The sequence below is a fragment of the Astatotilapia calliptera genome, chromosome 23 (assembly GCF_900246225.1).
Source record: "Astatotilapia calliptera chromosome 23, fAstCal1.2, whole genome shotgun sequence".
Classification (NCBI taxonomy): Eukaryota; Metazoa; Chordata; class Actinopteri; order Cichliformes; family Cichlidae; genus Astatotilapia; species Astatotilapia calliptera.
Genome location: NC_039323.1, coordinates 31,150,800 through 31,174,322, shown reverse-complemented (window position 1 = coordinate 31,174,322; position 23,523 = coordinate 31,150,800). Strand labels below are relative to the sequence as shown.

Below are 23,523 nucleotides of genomic sequence, written 5' to 3'. Positions count from 1 at the left end.
AGTGCACAGCTGATCATCACACCACTGTGACAAAAACTACTTTTTTTTGAGTTGTTGCATTTCATGAAGAATGTAGATTTATATGATCTCTCTAAAGAGTATGAGCTCTATTACCTGATCGAAGTGTGTTTAAGGTTCTGTATAATCAGTCTGTATCAGTAATGACCTTCATCGTAGCCTTAAGGATTGTCCTATGTTAATTTTTTTCTTTGGGTCAGATGAGTAAGTGATGGATGGAGGGAATTTTACTGCAGTCATAGAAATCCTAAACCTTGTTGCTTTGGCATTAGACACATTTGATGCATACAAACCCACACATAAACTCCTCTGTAGGACTCCCATTTTTAACTTTAGTGTATTTTATGTCCACCTAGATAACTAGGGAATGTTAAAGCTGATACTGAAGCCATGCAAATATTTTGCAAGACCGGAGCTAATGTAGAAATCAGACAGGAAACACCAGGGAAACAAGACACAGCTGAAACTAATCAGATGATTACAAAAGAAAGTAAAACTAAATACAAGACCCAAGAAACAAATGACAACCAAAATAAAACAGGGAATGAATAACCGAAACACTCAATATGACAAACTAAAAACAAGGAGAGGAAATAAGGGAACAAGAGCCAACAAGAATGAATCAAAGAAAATCAAACGATGAAGAACAACCCAACCAACAGAAATAGAAACTTGAACTAAAAAGATTCGAACTAAGAACTAAATGTTCCCTATGAATCTAAAAACATTTTAAAACAAGTTCCAAACTCTGAAACCCGAGTCCAAACCCAGGACCATGACATCGCCTGTTTAACAATGTTCAATGACTGTGTCTATTTTCTCATGCACTAATATGTTATTTATAATGTATCATTAGGAAAACTAGCGGCCTCAATGACATGTTGTGGAGTTTTTTGTTGTTGTTTTTTGGCAGGAGCAAAACAGCAGTCCTTACTGACAGCAGAATCCGTATCATGAATGAAGTGGTGTCTGGCATAAGGATAATCAAGATGTATGTCTGGGAGAAATGGTTCTCAGCCCTGGTGACTGAAGTTAGAAAGTAAGGATGAGAATCACAGACAAACTGGTAATGTTTTGACACGAATCATTTTCTGAACCAGCAGAATACTACTGCATATATTATCCTTTTTTGGTACCCCTCTCCATCATCAACTGATTTAGCCCTCAGCTCTGACAGGCTCACGGGGTAATGTCGTCAAAACACAGGGAGGACGACAATACCAAGTTTGTGAATGAACTCCAGAATGAGGCGACATAGGATTTTCAAATTCAGACCAATGATGCACCTACTAGAAATCTCAGATAAGTTCAAATCCCGCTGACCTTAACCCCAAGGTCAGAGGTTAACTTTTCTGAAAATCACTTAGGATTTCCACGTTTTTCACATAGGTGCAAATGCTACAACTCTTACATAAATCCTCCTTTTGCAACATGTTTACATTTTATGTTTGCTTGTCTTTTCTTCAATTTGTGAAAAAGTTTATATTACTACTTTTTTTTCTGGGGTGTTCTTAATTGGTACTGTTGTCCTCCTGCTGAAACTCATATCAAGAGTGATCCCTAAACTCAGTGGGAGGTTTGGATCCTGCTGTATTGGATAACCAAGAGTACTTAGACAGAACTTATGCAGGCACAGGGAGAACATGGGAATTCACAAAAAGCTACACTCTGACTTTTCTTTCCTTTTTCCTTCATAACTTAAAAATTAAATATATAATTACTGTCATAGACATATCAAAGTGAAACCGATGTTGCTCAACATCCTGCCAAATTTAAACTTAAAACTTTGCTTCAACTATGTAATCCATCTACATATGTTCTCTTATGTTTGTAGGAAAGAAATCAGTCGGATATTAAAGAGCTCCTACCTACGAGGACTCAACATGGCTTCCTTCTTTGCCAGCAGCAAGCTCATAATCTTTGTTACCTTCACGGTCTACACTCTTTTGGGGAACACCATGACTGCCAGCCAGGTGTTTGTCACCATGTCCCTGTATGGTACAATTAAGGTCACCCTGACCCTGTTCTTTCCTCTGGCCATTGAGAAGTTGTCAGAGACTGTAGTGAGCATTCGCAGGATTAAGGTAATTAATTTCTGTCATAAACTGTAGGAAAAGTTGGCAATCCAGTAGTCATGTCCAAGATAGTCAAACAATTTCCAAAGCTGGTGTAAAACCATGTTTATCATTTTCCCAGAATTTTCTCCTACTGGAAGAGATTGAGAGAAAAAACATTATGTTGCCTTTGGCGGAAAAGGGGGGAAACTCTATTGAGATCGAGAAACTGACCTGCTACTGGGATAAGGTAAATAGTGTAATATATTTCGTAGCGGTGTAACATATTGTTGTAGAACAATGACTGTTCCTGCAAACTTTATAGTTTGATGTAGTACTTACTGCCATTTTTGTCTTTGTTTAGAGTTTGGATGCACCATCTCTTCAGAATGTTTCCATCACAGCAAAGTCACATCAACTTCTGACTGTAATCGGACCAGTGGGGGCCGGAAAGGTCAGTAAACTTGTGTAATCTATTTTAGCATCCACCCTAAGATTATAGGAGTCTTTAACCTAACGGTTTATTACCGGATTCTTATACGCTGCTCAAAAAATAACCACTTTAATAACATATCAGATCTCAATGGGGAAAAAAATCATCATTACTGATGTGCACTGAGTAATATGTTAGGTGGTGCAACCTGGCAACATTGGATGAACTGAAACATAATGTCCCACAGGTGTTCTATTGATTTAGGTCAGGTGAGTGTGGGGGCCAGTCAGTGGTATTAGTTCCTTCATCCTTCAAGAACTGCCTGCATACTCTCACCACATGAGGTTGGACATTGCTGTGCACCAGGAAGAATCCAGGACCCACAAGCATATGGTCTGATAAAGTTCAAGGACTTTATTACAATATCTATTGAAAGTCAGGGTGCCGTTGCCTAGCCTGTAGAGGTTTGTGCATCCCTCTATCAATATGCCAGTGACTCACCACCAACCCAGTCATGCTGAATGATGTTACACAACATACGTTTTTCCACGACTTCTCCAGACCCTTTCAGTTCTGTCACATGTGCATGGGTTAAGCTTGCTTTCATCTTTGAAAAGCACAGGGCGCAAGTGGAGGACCTACCAATTCTGGTATTCTATGGCAAAGGTTAGTTGGGTTCCATGGTGCTGGGTGGTGAGCACAGGGCTTACCAGAGGGCACTGGGCTCTCTGGCGCCATTATTGTCATTTTTATAGGGTTTTGGCAGTGATCATCCAGTTTCCTTTTGTAAAACGGAGCAGATCCCAGTCCTGATGATGGGTTAAGGGCCTTCAACAGCCTTGTCCAGGTCTCCTAGAACATTTTCTTGTCTCCTGGAATTTCATTTACCGTTTTACCATGTGGGAGATGGACTACCTGTGCAATCTCTGTAGGGTCCAGGTATCGACTAACAACCCCCTCTGCTATTTGACTTATCACATCAATATCCCAAAAGTTTAACTGACTAGTTGACAGACTAGTTACACAATATGGGATCAACAAGAAACGAATTTTGGAATATCAACAAATTAAATCCATAGTAAAAAAGAAATTTAATCCCAGTGAAGCTGAATTACAAACACCACCAACTGTGGTACAATTTTTTAGTCTAAAACCCCCCAAATCATTGTCTAAAATATACAGAACACTTTCTAAAATAGATGAATCAATATCCCTTCCTATTGCAAAATGGGAACCAGATTTATCAATCAACTTAGACCCAAACCTTTGGTCTCAGATATCCTTAAAAACCTTTCAATGGATCAGAAATCCCAGTTTGCAATTAATACAATACAAAATATTACACAGAGTGCACTATACTGGTCATAGGATGTTCAAGATGGGCTATACGCCTTCCAACAACTGCTCACACTGCACAGCAAATACAACGGACAATTACATCCACGCTCTTTGGTTCTGTCCACCAGTTCAGAAATTTTGGCGTGAGATATGTGTAGACTTATCAAAGTGTCTGAAATGTAACATTCCAGCCTCCCCTTTAATATGCTTGCTGGGCAACTTGGATGAGGTCACTGCAGAAATAAACACAGCCCACGTTGTTTTTACGGCCCTATGCATTGCCAAGAAAATGGTCCTCATTAACTGGAAAAATAAAAATAATCTTAATTCTAACCAATATAAAAACCATCTAATAGATCACATTAGTCTTGATACAACCTCTGCCATCACATTTGATCAATCCCTTTGGGCTCCTTTGATCGGCTTCATCACCTAGTGGGGGTGGGGGGTCATGGTTTGGTCCTGCCTTCGCTATTGTAGTTGATATGGGGGTAGGGACGGCCTTAGGGTGTCTGGGGAGTCCCTAGGGATGTTTCCCTGGAGGGCCTAACCTGGGGGATGTGACCATGACCTGGTTAGGAGCTCTGGGGCTCTTGGATGGTGTTTTCCTTGTGGCTGCGTACAGCGGAGATGGGAGAGGGTCTGTGCTGGCGGACGTTGGTTACTGGCCTGGTAGCCTGGCTGCCCCTGGGAGGGTCCGGGACGGGCGTGGAGGCTTGGGGGTCTGGGGGTGCTCCGCCCCCCGGTCTGGGGTGCTGGCCGGGCCTTGGGGGCTTGGGTCCTGGCTGTTGTGTCGCCGGAGCAGTGGGCGGGTGGGTGCAGGGGGGCTCGGCCCCAGTGCAGGGGACCTCTGGTGCATCGGCCCAACTAGGGGGCTCTTTAACTGGTGGGGAGGTTGTTATATCTTTGCAGGTGGTCTCCTCACTACAGGAGCTCACTCTGCAGGTGGGGGGGGGGGAGAGATTTAGGAGAGGTGGAGAATGAACTCAACCTGGGTATCTATTGTCTTGTGTAGTTTGGGAGATGATTGGATGATGGGGTGGGTGCAGTTTTCTCTGGGGTGGAGTCAGGAGGGCTGCCCCAGACTCTGTGGGGCTGGGCGGTGCTGCTGCTGCGGGCCCCGGTCCGGATGGGCCTGGGCCCCCTTGCCCTGGTGGGTTCCAGAGTGTGGGGGTGCCTACTGGGGTCAGCGGGGGAGCTGGCCCCAGGGAGGGGCCACTTGCCCCTCCCTTTCTTCCCTCCCCATCCTCAGCTGCCTCCCTATTCCCGCTCTACCACACCCACCCACACACGCAGGGCTTGGGGTGCAGGTATGTCACCAGGGTGCAGGGGAGGCACTCCCTCTCTGTCCCCTTCTGGCCGCCTGTGCCTCAATTTTATTCTGCAACCTAGACATCCACATTACTCACACTCTCACATAACACATACATATAGGGCCTTGGGGGTGGGCACGTTTTACAGCATCCAGAGGATGGTTGGTGTATTCCAACCCACCTCGGGCGCTGATGCCCTACCCTCAATTTTAAATGTATTTAGACACTAAGGGTTTTTGGGAGGAGCCGTGCTGCTCTCTGAGAGGAAGCTAGTACCATGCTCTCTTGAGTTTTAAATGCACTTTAGAACAGCACACAGCAACACTACATATGAGCGGGCGTAGGGAGGTTTGAGGTCTTCACTCACCCCGGTTCTGTTGGCCGTCAGGGCTGGGGGGCTGGGGGGCTGGGAGGAGGTGCTGGCCGTCAGACTGGGGTCTGGGATGCGGGGCCTCCCTGCTACTGCAGATAAGGAGGTGGTCCGCTTGCCTCCACCCCAGAGAGAAGGGTTACATCTCCTGGGTCTAGGTGCGGCTTGCCCCTCTGAGGGCGGGGGTACCTGGACCTGGGATATGGAGTATGTTTGGGGAGTGCGACTGTCTGTGTAGTGTCTATTTGTGTCTGTCTGCACGTTAGGTAAGTGCCGAGTATTTGGTTGTGCATATGGGGTGGGAATGCACGTTTGTGTCCGCGTGCGCCTGTTCGTCTGTGTCTATATGTCAGGTTGGGTCTTAGACTCAACCTCTCTGGGTAGATCTCAGGCCCTCTAAAGTACAGAGGCCTATCTCCCCTCACCACACTCCCTGCCGGTGGCTGATGCCCTCAGACCTTGGTGTGTTGGTGGTCCTTGTCGTCTGGGGCTGGGCACTCATGTATGTACCGGCTCACTCCTGGTGGCCGATTGGTGGGGCCTGGCGCCTGTGGCCCGGCTGGGCCCCTTCCGGGGGGTGGGATGCCCTCAGGCCTCTGGCCTCTGGGCCTGAAGCTCGGTCCTCTCTGGCACAGCTGGCTGCCGGCAGAGCCCGCGGGCACGCCACTGCAACCCCCTCTGGCCTCTGCTCCGTAGCTGCTGGATGACCTCTCGTTTGGGGCTCTACTCAGCTCTTCCCAGGAGGGTGGCACGGTTCCCCCCCTTTTGGTGGTTCTCCTCGGGTCCTTGTACTCTGGGGCCTCTGGATATCTGGGGCCTGGATCTCCTCCATACCTGCTTCATACCCTGGTGGACGGGGCTATGGCTCCCCACACTCCCTAGCAGATCGTTACATGGAGAAACCTTTGGAATACAAGCATGCTGATCCACACAGGTATGCACACAGGTGTACACACGGGTGTTCACAGACGCGGACTACACCTTTCTTGGCTGCTGCCTCAAAGCACATTGTGTGCTGTCTATCTTGCGTGCTGCACAATATCATTTAATATTTAGTATCTACTGTTATCTACAGCTAGCTAGTTTATTGTGATGGTGCTGTTTTTATTATGTTGCTCTTTTTTTGTTTGCTTTCTCTTCTGTTTTTTTTTTCTTCATACAGGTGATCCAGGTGTTTTGTTTGTTTTTCTTTCTTTCTTCCCCCCTTTCTCACCGTCTCTTCTCCCCTTTGGTTTTCTTTCTCTCCCTCTCTTTCTTTCATTCTTTCTCCCTGTCCTATCCCCCAGTCATGTCTGTCCCGTTTATAGCAACCGAAAATAAAATAAATTCATATGGACCAATATGGCAAGGCCATGATGATCCACTTGGTAAAATAAATCCGCTTGGCATCTTTCTTGGCCTTAAAACAACAATTCTGATGGCTAAAGATCCAAACGGGACACGAAAAAAAAAAAGTTTAACTGACTCGACTTTATTTAAAAAACATCCTTTAATTCTTTCTTTTAACAGTGTGCTTGATTTCATTTGTAAAAGAGTGGAGGTTTTTTCCTTTTTTTTCTGTTTTGTTTTTTTCTGTTACTGCATAGAGTCCTATGAAATATGTGGCCCATGATTCAGTACCTTGTACATTCACATTTAGCAAAAGTAGCTAAAAATCAGCTAAATCTGATCTGTATGACTTTATCAGTCATTATTCAGTTTATTCAGGTTTAGAGGCATATGTTTATACACAGCTCTTTTATGGTTCTGCCAAGGTGTTTGAGTTGTGTTGAGGTCCAGAATTTGTCTGGGCCATTGCACCATAGCAACTTGGAAACAAAGTGTTAAACCATTGCAGTATTTGTCACTGACAAAAAAAAATAAAAAATGCAATTTACCCAGCTTACATGCATGACATCCATGTTTTCCTCAGTCATCCCTGCTAAGTGCAATCCTGGGAGAGCTTCCTCGTGATACAGGCACATTGAAGGTCAAAGGTCAGCTAACCTACGCATCCCAGCAACCGTGGGTGTTCCCTGGAACCATTCGCAGCAACATCCTTTTTGGGAGAGAACTTAACCCAAAGAAATATGAGCAGGTCCTTAGAGCCTGTGCTCTGAAGAAGGTGAGCTAATGTGTTCTATCAAAACGGAATATTGTGTTCATGACAATGTAGAAATACTACTTGAAAAACTATGACTGAAAAGCTTCTAAAGCCTGAACTACTACTGTGGATTTCATGGACCCGGACTTTACAGAGAAGCAGATGCATGTCCACAACTCAGGCTTCTTCTAGTCATGATTCTGGGTTTTGTACCCAGCGTTTTTCAGCTTTGGAATCTCAGTCTTCAGTTTGATATTTTCTGTATGACCTTGTTGTAATTTTCTGTTGAATATTATGTTTGCTTGGGTTGTGTTTTCATTCTGATTTTATGTTTTGTATTCATAGTTTCTTTGTTAGTTATTCTCAGGTTTTTCCTTTCCTCTTATGTTTTTAATGCCTAGTCTGCGTTTCGATCATTAATACTTGTCCTGGAATCTCTATCTGTGCTTATAGTACAGGATAGCCCATTTTGCTAATATTCTGAAGAACAAAACCAAACTGCCAATATTTATCAAATGACTAAAATGTTCCCCTATTTTTGGCATTCACATTTATTTTTGTTACACGTACATTTTGTGCAGGACCTGGAGATGTTCCCAGATGGAGACCTAACACTGATTGGAGACAGAGGAGCCACACTCAGTGGTGGACAGAAAGCTCGTGTAAACCTGGCGAGGTACGACAACAGTCACAGCAGTTATGTCATTGTTATGCACAGGAGAGAAATCCATTTTTAGTATAATCCTCAACAGATTTGAATTCCTTCTCTGAGTTATTAGGCAGCCTAAAATAGAGGCAGCAATAACCTATATGTTCGGGCAATTTTTTTAAACCTCCAGGTATGCACACTACTGTTGCTATAGTTGTTCTACTTCACATGCCATAATCAAAGCCCTTTTTTTTTACAGGGCTGTGTATGAGGATGCAGACATCTACCTCCTGGATGACCCTTTAAGTGCTGTGGATGCAGAAGTTGGAAAACATCTTTTCGACAAGTAATGACTGCTCACAATTATCTGTGTCCCAAAGAGATACCCATATGTATTCATACACATGAAGTATAGTATATTCTACATGCTACATATCTCTGTTTTATAGAAACGAAGGGAATTATTAATTGTAAGGTTAGATTTGAGTTTTCAATTCAACACCGGTCATTTCATGGCACTTTATACTGTAAAGTAAAGACCCAACAATACTATCACTGATAAACTTAGAAGTGGGATTATTATGCTCACATCGAGCCATGATTTTTATTTTAGTTGCACTGCATGATTGGCAGTTCCAAATAAGCATTATTTAACTGTTACCAGTCCTTTTAAAGCCTCTCAGTTGACACAGAGATAAGGAGAAAAAGCCATAAAGATTTCTTTAAGTACATACTGCTGAGGTAATGCACACAGATCCTTTTCTGCTCTATCACAGCCACAGACTTTTTGCTTTTTTCCCCCTGTAGAAATATATTTTCTGCCACACATCCTGTTTGACCTTTTAAATGTTCTCTTACTCAAATTTTACACAAGTCAGCTATAAATGTGTCATAGTTCCAATATTGTAATCACTTTAAACAAACGCAAACAATGAATCTGGATCTTGAGGACTGAGCTCGCATTACACAGCTGCGTTGTGTCGTGCAGTATGGACCTATATGAGATTTTTAAAAGGAGAAAAGTTCCACTTCTTATTTATGAAATGTGTACACCTGTCTGTGCTTATGATCAGGTGTATCTGTGGCTTGCTGAAGAACAAGTGTCGTATCCTGGTCACACATCAGCTGCGACATCTGAGGGAAGTTGACCAGATCCTGGTCCTGAAGGAGGTTTGTACTCCTGCAAAAGAAAATTGCTTGAAGGAAGCCTGCCTCCTGCTTCTTAACCATGCCATTGCAATAAATAAAGCATTCCCACAGCAGAATCCTGCCTAGTCGGTCAGACTTGGCCTGACATGGTGACAATAACCTGATCAGCTGCGACATTAAAACCACAAAAAAGGTTCTCACCCATTCAGTAATGAACCTGGGCTGTTTATGTCACAGTATGGCTGCCGACGGACAGCCGACTGTGAGGAGTGAGGACGTGGAAGTGCAGACATGCAAAGAGACAAAACTTGAGCATAACAAAAATGAGCTGTTTATTAAGGCTGGCAAAATGGTACAAAACAAAAGGCAAAGACGAAAGTAAACAATAACCTAAACTGGGTGAACTAAGATTAAAACATGACCTCACAAACCTTGAACATTTAGACCTGGCATGGATTCCTAGAAAAACCTGGAAACATGACATGAACATAGCAGACGACCACCCACTGGAGGTGATCAGGGGAAGTGGAAACACATAGGGACACAGCTGACACAAATTAACATGTCACAGGGGAAGAGCAAAACTAAACACGAAGAACATGGGACACCAGACCTCTTCAAAATAAAATGGGAAACATAACGAGACACAGACGTGACAACACAAGCTTGACAACATAAGAAACGCAGATATGAAACACATGAGGGGTGAGGGAGACTTAAAAACAGGGGTGAAGACGCAAGGGGAATCTAATAAACAGTGAACTGTAACGGCAACCTATGCACAATAGAATTGAACTTAGAGAACCTAATAAACTTAAACATAAACATACTCAAAACATTGGGCCAGAAGACCCAGAATCATGACAGTTTAGTGGTTTCATGCACCTGGACATTATCGGTCCTGTGGGTTGCCTGCTGGGGCTTTGGCTTTTTAAAAGAATGTTTGGGGCTGGTTTAGCTGTAAACTGGGGAGCTCTTGTCCATTAGATGTATTTGCACTTGTTGAGAACCTGTTGTTTAGATGGTGATATGTGTATATAGGACCACGAATGTCAGGATCCAAGGTTTCTCAGAAGAGCTGTCTTACACTGTAAGGACATAACTGCTACTCATCTGTCTGTGGTTTTATTAATGCTGTCGCTTGTGTCAGTGTTAGTCATAATCCTATATATGTATATATGTATAAATGGTGACATTTCAACCATTTCTAAAATCGAAACAAATACGAAGCATTTTGACCACAGGTAAAAGTATTTTACAAATCTGTGCATCCACACCTAAATGCATTGTGATCACTTATGCACAACTTTTTAAGTTCAATTTAAGAAATCTGATCATCTTCTCTTTCAAAAATCTTTCTGTGCATACACATAACATCACTTTAATTTTCACTCACAACACCATGGTTGTACAGGACTGTGGACCATCCTCTGAAGTGGGTATATGCTAATCCATTTAATGTGAAATAAAACTTTGATGTTAATCTTACTATTCTCTGAAAACAGCAACATTATTGTTAGCTTAATTGCTAATCCTGGACATTTCTGCTCTCAGCTGACATCAAGTCAGACAAACCTTGGCAATGGAACAGTGGACAGTGGAAGCACAGATGTCCCAGTTTTCTGCTGGGACTTGAACACAGCTTAGATTTGTGGATCTGTGTGAAACTACCTGGGTCTCAAAACCCTATGTGGACATGCGATGTGACCTGTATGTAATGAATGATTCGTGCATGTGCACTTAAGGTTTTGTAAGTGAGGCAAAGGGTTATGTGTATTTTTAGATATTTGTGTGCACAGGAAGATTTTTTGAAAGAACATAATCAAATTTCTGAACTTGAAGTTGTGCGTAAACAAGCAGCATTTATTTAGGTTTGGATGTACAGATTTATAAAATGGTTTTCCGTGTGGTTAAGATGTTTTGTATTTGTGTTTGGAGCACACATTTGGAGTTCCAAAGTTTCATTGACCATACAGACCCACCCTTAAGATTGACCTCAGTACTCATTCTTCTCGGGTTTTATGAGTTTGATTTCTTTGTTTGGAGAAGTTTCAGTAAACACTTTCCTACATTGAAGCCTTTGACGCCTTTGACTTCTACCTGTTCCCGTGTTTCAAAGGGAGATGAGGATTGTATGCACTGGGTTTTAGGGGGTTATAGAGTCCCAGATTCCAGATTCACTTGGTTAAGTGCAAAGGTTTGTCTTGGGGTACCCCTGTAGGGTAGAGCCTACAGGGGTTACAAACAGTGAACAACCCCCTTTCCCCCCATTGGACTATCCATATACCAAAAGAACAGCAGCCTAGATGTCCAGTAACTGATTTCCTTTGTTGCATCTTTAGGGTCAAATCATGGTCCAGGGAAGCTACAGTGAGCTGCAGTCCTCTGACCTCGATATGGTGTCCCTGCTGAGACGTGATGAGGAGCAGGAGCAATTGTCTCCATTTGCTGACCCAGAAAAACTGTCTTTACAAAGTCGGTGGACAAATGATTCTCACAGTTCACACTGTTTCCTCAACTGCCCCCTTCCACCAGAAAGCACCTACACTGAGCATCTTCCTGTATGTATATTTACTAAAGAGATTGAACATTGCTATTTTTACAAAATAGTGTTGTTTTACCTTCAGTTTTTTAAAAATGTAATTAATTTTCATAGACCCCCATGCATTGTCCTTTCTCTTTTTCTTTAAAGTTTCTATATGGTACCATGGTATATAAACAAGTCCATTTATTACTTCTTCTAATATGTGACATTTGTAGATATTATCTGATAGCCATTTGGCTAGAAAAGATATGCTAACTTCAGGTAGCTATTGGAGAAGTTCACTTACTCTAAGTCAGGGGTGCCAAATCCCAGTCCTCGAGAGTTACTGTCCTGCAGCTTTTAGATGCATCCCTACTCCAACACAGCTGAATCAAACGGTTTGATTACCTCTTCAGCATGCCATCAAGTTTGGCAAAGGCCTGATAACAAGCCATTCATTTGATTCATTTGATTTGAACAAGGATGCATCTAAAAGCTACAGGACGGTAGCTCTCGAGGACTGGGATTGGGCACCCCTGCTCTAAGTAATTAGTTAATGTGTTAATAAATGGTAAATGGCCTGTATTTGCATAGTGCTTTACTTAGTCCCTAAGGACCCAAAAAGTGCTTTACACGACATTCAGTCATTCACCATTCACACACACATTCATACACAGATTCACACACTGCTGATGGCAAGCTACATTGTAGCCACAGCTGCCATGGAGCGCACTGACAGAGGCGAGGCTGCCGGACACTGGCGCCACCGGGCCCTCTGACCACCACCAGTAGGCAACGGGTGAAGTGAAGGGGTGAAGTAATAAAATCATGAAAATGTATGAAAATTAAAACAACACAGAAAATTTAACCCCAAATCAACTATCTCAAATCCTCAACCTCTTAAAAAGTAAAAAAAGATGAGTGAAGAAGAAACACTTAGCGCATCATGGCACCCTAGACCTATTGCAGTGTAACTAAAAGAGGCTTGAGGGTCACCTGATCCAGCTCTTACTAATGCTTTATAAAAAGTCTAATCTTAAAAGTAGTGATGGTGTCTGTCTCCTGAATCCATACTAGAAGCTGGCTGTACAGAGAGGGGCCTGAAAGCTGAAGGCTCTGCCTTCCAAATATTGTAGCAACAACAAGTAAGCCTGCAGTCCGAGAGTGAAGTGCTTTATTGAGCTGATATGGTGCTGTGTGGTGTTCATTCATGGTACATGATATGGTAATGGATGGTACATATACACTGCACTTATACACTTAACACTGAATTACTGCATCCATGTAATGTGGTGTGTAGGTAATCAGCATGCAGGCACTGTAAAGTTGTTACTGAAGCTAAGATTGCTTTGATGGCAGCTTTCAGCTCATCTTTATGTGTCCATTTCCGCTCCATGTGAGGTCTCCCAATTTCTTAAATCAGCTATTCTTGACAATCCTTTCAACAGCTTTGAAAGAATTCTCACCTTTTCCTACTCTACGGTTCCTTTCAGTCAAATTTCACGTTACATGTAATAAATATATAAGAAAAAACTATACTGTCAAAAGTATTTGCTCATTTGACCATTCATCCAGAAACACATTTATCAGGTCAGACAAGAAGGACTAGCTCACGGTCCTTGCTCTAATTCATCCTAAAGGTGTTCTGTTGAGTTGAGGTCAGGTTTTCATGATATATATATTTCTCACTAATATTATTTTAGATGCACTATCATGAAGTGTCAGCTTTGTTCTGAGATTACAAACAGTAAAACTATGTTCAAGTATAAAGATGTGCTTGGATCATTTCTTGTTTTGCAGGTTGAAGCTATTCAAACTATTGCAGAGGAGACACGAGCTGAAGGAAATGTCAGCAGTCACATTTATTTTACATACTTCACGGCAGGCTGTAGCCTTCTGGTTTTAATGGTTATAGTATTTCTCAGTATTTTAGCTGAGGTAAGTCACAGACCTCTTATGGTACCATTAGCAAGTGAATGGAGATTTTTAATGCAATGTTTTTATTCATTGTGAACATAAGAAACAAAACCAAGTTGAACCTTTTTTTTTTATTGTTTGTTTCTTTTCAATAGGTGGCATATATCCTTCAGGACTGGTGGTTGGTATACTGGTGAGAACTCAACACACTTTTAGTACTGTGTAACACTGTGCAAGTCTTGAGATACACCTCATTTCTTTATAATTTGCTTCTAAGGAGCTAAAACGTTTTTAGATATATTGTAATGTAAAGGCCCTACAAAGAGATTTGATAAAACAGCAAGCGCTTTGGGGACAGTGGGAAGGCAAAAAAATAATAAATCTATTTTTTCCTTCTGTTCTGCATTTCTATGTATGTTTTCAATAACTCACTACACGTGTGTCCCATTTTGCAAGCAAAGTATAAAGAAATTAGTGGTAGATCAGGACTTTAGTCCAGTTCTGTAGAGCCAGTAGCTTACTTTTCTATTCATTTAATTACAGAACATTTTATTAGACTGTTTAAGTGATGTTCTTTGTTTAATTGTCTTCTCACCTGACAGGGCAAGAGATGATTTTACAAACGGCACAAACAGCAGAGTCACTGCTGTTAGCCTTAAAAGTGGAATGAATGTTACTAGTTCATACCAAGAGTTTAATCTCTCTTTTTACCTCAGCATTTATTCAGGTAAGCCTTTCAGTCCTGTAGTTCTTACTGAAATCTTCACATACTATTGTTGACTACCATGTGTTTAGTGTCCATTATGTTATATTACTTGGTAGAATATCCTGCTGTAAATCAAATACCAAACTATTTTTTTAATATAGTCCTGCTGTGTTTACTTTTAGGTTTGACAGCAGCAGCTGTGGTCTTTGGTTTTGCCAGGAGTTTGGTGATATTTCATGGGCTGGTGAGATCAGCTCAGACTCTTCACAACAGCATGTTTAGTGCTGTGCTCCACACTCCTGTTAGCTTCTTTGATGTCAACCCCATAGGTGAGGCCTATACAGGATTTAGTTTTATTTTTAAGAGGAAACAGTCACATATTTATCTGCCTAGTGTTTGTTAATAATGGATTGCATTTATATAGCGCTTTTCTAGAGCCTCCGAGCGCTTACAATTCTACTATTCATTCACTCTCACATTCACACACTGGTGGAGGCAAGCTACAGTTGTAGCCACAGCTGCCCTGGGGCAGACTGACAGAAGCGAGGCTGCCATATCGCGCCATCAGCCCCTCTGGCCATCACCAGGTGAAGTGTCTTACCCAAGGACACAACGACCAAGACAAACAGAGCTTCGGATCGAACCGGCAACCTTCCGGTTACAAGATGAGCTTCCCAACCCCCTGAACCATGGTCCATTGTTTAAAGGTGTAAAATGTAAGACTCTTGTAGGAGCCAGGAGTTTTAATCCGCCTGGAGCATCACATCATGGTGGAACTTGGGAACGGATAATTCGTATGATCAGAAGAATTCTGAAATCCGTTCTTCAGCAACAACAGTTGGACGACGATGGATTAAATACGGTTCTATGTGAAATTGAAGCAATTTTAAATGACAGACCCATCACAAAGCTTTCTGATGATCCAAAAGACCTAGAGCCACTTACACCAAATCACATCCTCCTGATGAAAGGAAAACCATCTTTACCACCCGGACTATTTGACCCTCAGGATATGTATCTGAAGAGAAGATGGAAACAGGCTCAGTACATCTCAGATCTTTTTTTGGAAACGATGGATACGCGAATACCTGCCTTTGTTACAGGAGAGACAAAAATGGAACCAAAAGAAGAAGAATCTAAAACCTGGAGATATAGTCATTATAATGGATTCTTCTGCACCGCGTGGTTCCTGGCCACTTGGAAGAGTTCTGGAAGCCATTGGTGACAAAAAAGGACTTGTGCGATCTGCACGTTTAAAAACAAAGACTAATATTCTGGAAAGACCTGTAACTAAACTTTGCTTGTTACATGAGACTGTAATCTAAAAGTGTGTTACTTATGTTTATTTATGTGAATGTATAGGTCTAAAGTAGACTGTATTAGTGGCTCCTTATTTTCTTTGTGATTAGAATTGCCATGTCTGATAGCCATTTCAATTAGGGGCCGGGGTGTAGGAGCCATTCTTGGGTTAATACCTTATGTGGTCACTAGAGGTCACCTTTTTCTGTTTTGATTATGTAATGTAAAGGTATTTAAGGTAGACGCACGTAATCGGCGTCAGGTGTGTCATTGAGAAGGCAAACAGTTTGTGATCGTTGCGCTGTTATGCTAAGGCGATACAGAATAAAGACCAAAAAGGACAAGATACATACTGCTGGATTTATTGGACTGTGAACTTAATTCATGCATACCAGTGACATCGCGTCACCCCCGTTAACGACCACCTCAGTGGCTTCAAGCGTAGGCTTAGCCTCTACAACTCTAATTCAAAAATAAATCAAAACTGTCACCAATTGGGGCAGTGTTTCACTGGAAAATTCGTAGGTATCAATCCCCAATGTTTAAAAGACAAACCGCAGAATTAAATCTTGCTAACTATCCAATAACACCGGAGACACTGAAAGCTTTTAAGGCTGGTATTAACATGTTAGCCTGCTTACTTTAGTTGAGATCTCTGTATAGATTGCATAAACATCTAGGACATAACTTTAAAGCTGTTATTTTCTCACATTCTGCTCACAGATTTGGTTTAATTTCATTTTTAATTTCATTTTTAAACCATTTTCAATAAGCAATCACACACATTAGCCAGGAACTCCTAAAGTCTGAACTGCAGGCCTCACATCCACTTATAACACAGAATATTTTCAAGTTGACATTCTGCCCTTTAACAACATAGTCCTGTTAATTAAAACTGTGTCTGCATTGTAGGAAGAATACTCAACAGGTTTTCCAAAGATGTCAGCCAAATGGACTCCGTGCTACCTATCACCTTTGTGGACTTCTATCAAGTAAAGACTACCATAAATTATATACATATGTAGACAAAAATACTGTGCCACCTACACCATGTTACATTTACAGGAGCTGCTTGTCCACAGAAACCCATGCTATGAACCTTCAAGCATACATGCTCAATCATCCATGTAAGGAAATCCCAAAAAATTGATTCTGTTCATCTTGACATAGCATTTTGTGGGAGAAACGTTTCATCACTCATCCAAGTGACTTCTTCAGTCTGGACTGACTGCAGGTTTCCCCAAGTTTATGAGGATTACACATCCTGGATAGGGAGGAACGCTGGTTTGAGCGTGGAGTCAAGGAGGCCATTTACGTGAAAAGGGAAAGACCATCTCTGAATCGAGGAGGGGGCCTAAGGGTACATCTTTCACCAACTTACAATGCTGTGATTGCAGCCATACCCCAACTCTCTGTGAATTTTACCCATGCCCTTGATCAATGGGCTTTGATCAGTAATTGTTGATCAATGGTCATGGCAATTTGCATATTAACAATCAAGGAACTGACCCCACAGCCCATTGTTCATTCATTGGGCTGGTTTCAGTCATTGTACAAATGTGCTGTTTATAAGGTTGGGGAGGTATCTCTGGCTCTCTTCCACAGCATGTCTTTTATCCTGTTTTCCTTCTCCCACCCCAACCGGTCACGGGAGATGGCCCCGCCCCTCCCTGAGCCTGGTTCTGCCGGAGGTTTCTCCCACTGAAAACACTACGTCCAGATGAACATAATCACGTTTTTGGGACTTCCAGCATAGAGTTTTTGTATGCTTTTTGAGCACTGGTAGTTTTTTAAACGCGCTATGTGCCTCAGCAGAGTGACCCCACTCTGTAACTCTGCAACTTCATGCTGTGGTTGCTAAATGGCTCCACTTAAAGCTGAATGTGGAATATCTAGGAGGGAAGAAATTTCATGAACTGACAGTTGCCACTATTACTTAAATGATTAGAAGGTGTAGCACTCATTACCTTGGTCCATGTTTTCTTTATTTTGACTTAACAAGATCTTTCAGTGTTTTCATTATTTTTCATTATATGATGTTTTTTTTAAGTTATTTTTACAGAATGTTGGCGTTATCGCGGTGGCAGCCTCAGTTATTCCTCTCATCCTCATCCCTGTTGTGCCTCTCCTGTTAATCTTTCTGTATTTGAGGAGCTTGTACCTTCGTACCTCACGTGATATCAAACGCCTTGAGTCAACAAGTATGTTGATTTATTATTTATATAATTTGTTTTGGGGGAAAAAATAATCTGAAAGGGCCAGCAAAAGTAGTTCTTGTCTTTTCATTTTGCCCTTTCTACAGCTCGGAGTCCAGTTCTCTCACACCTGTCCTCTTCCCTTAATGGTCTTTCTACAATCAGAGCTTCCAGATCAGAAGAGAAGTTAAAGAAAGACTTTGATGCCCATCAGGACCTTCACTCAGGTTTACTCTTTGAGAATAAACATTTACACTTTCCAGGCTGACTGGAATTTGTAAAGTGACTGATTAATTTTCAGTGTTAAGTCCAAAAATTCTGTGAGACAACTTTACTATGGTGCATTTTTGAAAGACATGCAGCAAAATGGTGAAGACTTGAACCCAGGCCACTGCAGTCAGGGTTTCAATGTATGATGTATCTGCTTAACGAAGCAAAAAGAAGACAAATAAGAAATTGAACGACAAACCAAGTCTATTACTTGCCCTGTAGTAATCCAGATACAAAAAATAAGTCTGCCTTTGCAGTTTTGCACCCCTGAGCTGTAAAATGCTGATGGAGTATTGTTGACTCAAGTTCAAATTTGAGTAATTCAGTCTCAGGTTTTTTTCTGCTCTTTTGTTTCAGAGGCCTGGTTTTTGTTCCTGATGACCTCCCGCTGGTTTGCACTACGCCTCGACAGCATTTGCTCCATATTTATTACCCTCACAGCATTTGGCTTGATATTACTCAGAGATGGTAAAGAATTAACAACGTCCATCCATCCATCCATCTTCATCCGCTTTGTCCGGGGCCGGGTCGCGGGGGCAGCAGCCTAAGCAAAGAGGCCCAGACCTCCCTCTCCCCAGCCACCTCCTCCAGCTTATCCGGGGGAATACCAAGGCGTTCCCAGGCCAGCCGAGAGATATAATCTCTCCAGCGTGTCCTGGGTCTGCCCCGGGGCCTCCTCCCGGTGGGACATGCCTGGAACACCTCACCCAGGAGGCGCCCAGGGGGCATCCTTGTCAGATGCCCGAACCACCTCAGCTGGCTCCTTTCGATGTGGAGCAGCAGCTGCTCTACTCTGAGGGAGAGGCCAGCCACCCTTCGGAGGAAGCTCATTTCTGCTGCTTGTATCCGCGATCTCGTTCTTTCGGTCACTACCCACAGCTCGTGGCCATAGGTGAGGGTAGGGACGTAGATCGACCGGTAAATTGAGAGCTTCGCTTTTACACTCAGCTCCCTCTTCACCACGACGGACCGGTGCAGCGTCTGCATTACTGCAGCTGCAGCCCCAATCCGTCTGTCGATCTCTGGCTCCCTTCTCCCATCACTTGCGAACAAGACCCCGAGATACTTGAACTCCTCCACTTGGGGCAGGAACTCATCCCCGACCCGGAGTGGACACTCCACCCTTTTCCGGCTGAGAACCATGGCCTCAGATTTGGAGGTGCTGATCCTCATTCCCACTGCTTCACACTCAGCTGCGAACCGTTCCAGTGCGAGCTGGAGGCCCCCACCCGATGAAGCCAACAGAACCACATCATCTGCAAAAATCATCTGCAACAGTCCATTCATTTAACTCTCCTTCAATAATCTCAAATACTGATTAATTCTGTTCCTATCTTGATTCAGAGCAATTGTGTGGCATCGCATGATTTTTACCAAGGTCTCAGTCCTGTCTTATTTACGGTGTTACGTTACTGGCTTTGCTTTTTTTTTTTTTTTTAATTAATTAGTTAATTAAAGCTCCTGATTAGGGTCGGGCTAGGCTTAACAGTGGGTTCACACAAAACCTTGGTTGATTGTGACCCACACCTGTTTTCACACCTTGGCTCGTGTGATTAGGTAGAAGATCAATAGGGGGTCCATGTCCCTCTTGGGGGAACACTCAGATAGGGCTTAAAATCTGGGACTCTCCACCAATTACTCTTAGAACTGAAGAAGCTTCTTGGATGAGAGGTGAAACATCTTCAAGGAAATTTAAAGAAGTCCAGACGCTTTTCTTTCCAAGCTCCTTAGACTCCTGATGATTGGAGACCTTGCAAATGATGCATGTAATTTGAGATCTGTTATCTGCATGCAGTTTTAGTTTCTCTTTTGTGGTTTAAATAAAACAGAGAAAAATGATCCACTGGGTAAAAGGGTTTTTCTTTACTCGTCTTGCTATAAAGCTCAAGTAACATTCAGGATCACTCCCAATATTATGAAGGTAGAACCATCTCAGTGAATATATGTCTTTTGCTTTCATGTCTCTTACTAGTGTCACTTTCTTTGTACAATGATCTTGTACTTTTGCAGTTACAAAACGATTTGACTAAAAATTATGTAAAGATGGCAATGTGTTACTGACTGCAATACCAGAGTCCAAGCTAAAGCTACAAAAGCTAAACTGGCAGCACACTGGCCAATTCAACACTTTGTTAAATAGGTTTAGAAGAACAAACTCACGTGGTCTGTTTTTTTTCCTTCTTAAATTTATTAGGGCTGGTGGCTGGAGAGGTAGGCCTGGTTCTTACCTATGCTGTGACACTGATGGGAAACTTCCAGTGGACAGTGAGACAAAGTGCCGAGGTGGAGAACATGGTAAAAACAGAGTGACATTTAAATTTAAGGCTTTTTTCTTCTGTTAACAGATATTCACATGACATGCTGTTATGACCTGCTGAAGGTAGCTCGTGATTTTTTCAGATGACATCAGTGGAGAGGGTGGTGGAGTACACTGAGCTAAAAAATGAAGGGCCCTGGGAAACTCAGCAGCATCCTCCCTCTGATTGGCTGAGCCAAGGAATGATAACCTTTGATCGAGTGAACTTCTTCTACGACACAGACGGACCGCCGGTCCTCAAAGAGATTAGTGCCACGTTTCATGCCAAAGAGAAGGTGACACATCGGTTTGTGGAGAACAGCTGGTTGGGGTCTGAGTGATGATCAGCTGTTGATGTTCTGTGTCCTGTGGGTCAGGTTGGTATTGTGGGTAGAACAGGAGCGTGGAAAAGCTCTCTGGTCTCGGCTATTTTCCGCCTGGCAGAGCCCCAGGGGAAGATCTACATCGATGGTGTTGTGACCTCTGAGATCGGCCTCCATGACCTGCGCCAGAAGATGTCCATCATTCCTCAGGTACAACATCAGATGACACTTCAACTGCCTGAAGAAATACGTAGTTACAATCTCACTGTTACAATAATGCTATCCATTTCTGTTATTCTTCTATTAATTGAAACTGCTATATCATTTATTTTCAGTAAATTAAACTCAAAACACAGATTTTCAAAGTCATACGATACTGCGTGTCGTTTCCAAATCCATATCCGGTACATAGAATTAATGACGTAGCAGAGTCTACTGATTTTTCTCCCTGACTTCTCTCCCCTCTGCTCCCCAGGACCCAGTTCTCTTTACTGACAGTGTGAGGAAGAACTTGGACCCTTTCAACCAGCACACTGATGAAGACCTGTGGAAAGCTCTGGAAGAGGCTAGTATTTAATTAGCACACCCAGATTTGTCGTTACTGCCCACAGACCAGCTACAGATTTCTCCTCTCCATGTTCACTGCAGGTACAGCTGAAGTCTGTGGTGGAGGAGCTCCCTGGAAAGTTGGAGGCTGTCTTGGCTGAGTCGGGCTCCAACTTCAGTGTGGGTCAGAGGCAGCTGGTGTGTCTAGCCAGAGCCATCCTGAGGAAGAACCGCATCCTCATCATCGATGAAGCCACAGCTAACGTGGACCCGAGGTCCTCCAAACACATTGCCAGCACATATAAAGCATACACAGAAATGTCATTACACATCCACTAGTTTTCTCAGCACACCTCTCCCATATGTTTCTACTGTGTTTTGGTTGTTGCTGTGATTACAGGACAGACGAGCTGATCCAGAAAACCATACGAGACAAGTTCAAAGAATGCACAGTGATCACTATTGCGCATCGCCTCAACACCATTATAGACAGTGACCGCATATTTGTGAGTCATCTCTTCTGTCTCAGTGCAGTTTAATTTAATTTCAATCAACCATGTTTTATAATCATATTATCTCTCAGGAACACCTTGAGGATCTTTAAATTTTAACTTTAGCTGTCCATTTTCAGTCTGACAGTGTGTTAATCAGTTTTCATAGGGGTGGGAAATGCATTTTGTCAATCAGTACCCATGCCTAATGATCGTGAAAGCGATCATGCACTGGCCAGGTTCCTGTTTGGCTCATCCTTAGCAGGTTGTCAGTTTAAAAAAGGACTGCAGAGGACTGTTACATGTCTGGATAACAGACGAATCAGTCACAGTGAATGGATTTAAAGTTCTGGGCCCATGAAATAACTGATATTGGTAAAGATTACAATCAGGATCGTCCCAATTTATAGATATATTTTCCAAAGTAGTTTTTGAGATGTAGCACCATTTTCAAACTAATTTGAGTTCATTATTATTGCTGTGTAGCATGTCAGTCTTTATATATTTTTCACATGCTAGCTTTTAAAGGACTGTAAGTTTACCGTTATTGGTGAAGAGGACATTTGTCTATTTTTAAGGTTCTGGAGAGTGGGACCATCCAGGAATTCGACCACCCCTTTACCCTGCTGCAAAACAAAGAAGGTGCTCTCTACAGGATGGTGCAACAGATGGGCCAGGCTGAGTCAGCATCTCTACTGGAGTCAGCTAGACAGGTGAGCTGAAAAAAGTGGATAGGGTGGAGAGAGAACTTTGGACTCTGTTTTTAAGTTAATTCGAATTAAAATAACGTTTTTCCCCTCCAGGCAGCACAGAGGTCCTGAAAGTCTGTGGCCAGTGAAGCGTGACTGTTGTGCCTAAGAACTGGAAGCCTTCTACCACTTTGCTAACTTGTACACTTGGATCCTAGAACAGTAGAACCACCGTGGGTTTAAATTGGACGCCCTTGGTATTTTTAAATAAATGTCTAACTACTAAAAGAAATCACTGCCGTCTCTGATCCATGGCTTACACCTAAATGAAAAAACACAACAATGATCATTACAAATGATAAGGATCATTTATACCACGAACCTTCCAGGGGTTATATTTACCCCTTTTTTTGAAATGCTGAGCTCTACAATTGTGCTACACTTGGTTGCCTTGCAGTGCTTATTGGTTACATATTTTAATAACCACTCTCCTATCCGATGACCCATAGCTAAGAGGATTAGCTGACAACACAAACAGATAGGAAGCTAGAGTTATATAGAAAGATTAATATTTATTGCAGAATTTAAAGGGGTTGGGATATTGAGGGAACAGGGAGCAGGTCAGAAAGGTTGACTGGGCAGGTTGCTGCCTATGCAAACCAGATAAAGCTGAATCTTAAATGTCCAGGAGTCCAGGGCTGAAAACTGGGGCTGGAGCAGACTGTGTGGTGGATCATCCAGAGCTTATGTCTTTTTAGTAGTCTTGACTATACGATGGGATGATGGTGGGGCTCTACTCCAACTGACTCTTTATTGTGCTTAGTTGACAGTGTTGTCTTCTGCTACTCTATAGTTCAAGG

At 42.6% G+C, this 23,523-nt stretch overlaps 1 protein-coding gene across 1 annotated transcript in view; it reads left to right on the top strand.

Moving 5' to 3' along the window:
• The window catches only part of LOC113016997 (multidrug resistance-associated protein 4-like), a 28,927-nt gene extending 6,047 nt beyond the window's left edge, over nucleotides 1–22,880 (top strand). Inside the window, exons 7-31 of the mRNA XM_026160252.1 lie at nucleotides 932–1,057; nucleotides 1,853–2,102; nucleotides 2,215–2,322; nucleotides 2,437–2,526; nucleotides 7,439–7,630; nucleotides 8,191–8,285; nucleotides 8,518–8,604; nucleotides 9,332–9,428; nucleotides 11,750–11,968; nucleotides 13,732–13,869; nucleotides 14,004–14,041; nucleotides 14,451–14,575; nucleotides 14,737–14,883; nucleotides 16,766–16,845; nucleotides 17,904–18,054; nucleotides 18,156–18,275; nucleotides 18,676–18,786; nucleotides 20,513–20,613; nucleotides 20,719–20,910; nucleotides 20,992–21,147; nucleotides 21,413–21,502; nucleotides 21,586–21,758; nucleotides 21,884–21,989; nucleotides 22,553–22,687; nucleotides 22,778–22,880. Coding sequence (XP_026016037.1) covers nucleotides 932–1,057; nucleotides 1,853–2,102; nucleotides 2,215–2,322; nucleotides 2,437–2,526; nucleotides 7,439–7,630; nucleotides 8,191–8,285; nucleotides 8,518–8,604; nucleotides 9,332–9,428; nucleotides 11,750–11,968; nucleotides 13,732–13,869; nucleotides 14,004–14,041; nucleotides 14,451–14,575; nucleotides 14,737–14,883; nucleotides 16,766–16,845; nucleotides 17,904–18,054; nucleotides 18,156–18,275; nucleotides 18,676–18,786; nucleotides 20,513–20,613; nucleotides 20,719–20,910; nucleotides 20,992–21,147; nucleotides 21,413–21,502; nucleotides 21,586–21,758; nucleotides 21,884–21,989; nucleotides 22,553–22,687; nucleotides 22,778–22,795 — 3,145 coding nt within the window. The 3' untranslated portion in view covers nucleotides 22,796–22,880. The remainder of the gene's footprint in view (nucleotides 1–931; nucleotides 1,058–1,852; nucleotides 2,103–2,214; nucleotides 2,323–2,436; nucleotides 2,527–7,438; nucleotides 7,631–8,190; nucleotides 8,286–8,517; nucleotides 8,605–9,331; nucleotides 9,429–11,749; nucleotides 11,969–13,731; nucleotides 13,870–14,003; nucleotides 14,042–14,450; nucleotides 14,576–14,736; nucleotides 14,884–16,765; nucleotides 16,846–17,903; nucleotides 18,055–18,155; nucleotides 18,276–18,675; nucleotides 18,787–20,512; nucleotides 20,614–20,718; nucleotides 20,911–20,991; nucleotides 21,148–21,412; nucleotides 21,503–21,585; nucleotides 21,759–21,883; nucleotides 21,990–22,552; nucleotides 22,688–22,777) is intronic.
• The last annotated feature ends 643 nt before the right edge of the window (nucleotides 22,881–23,523 follow it).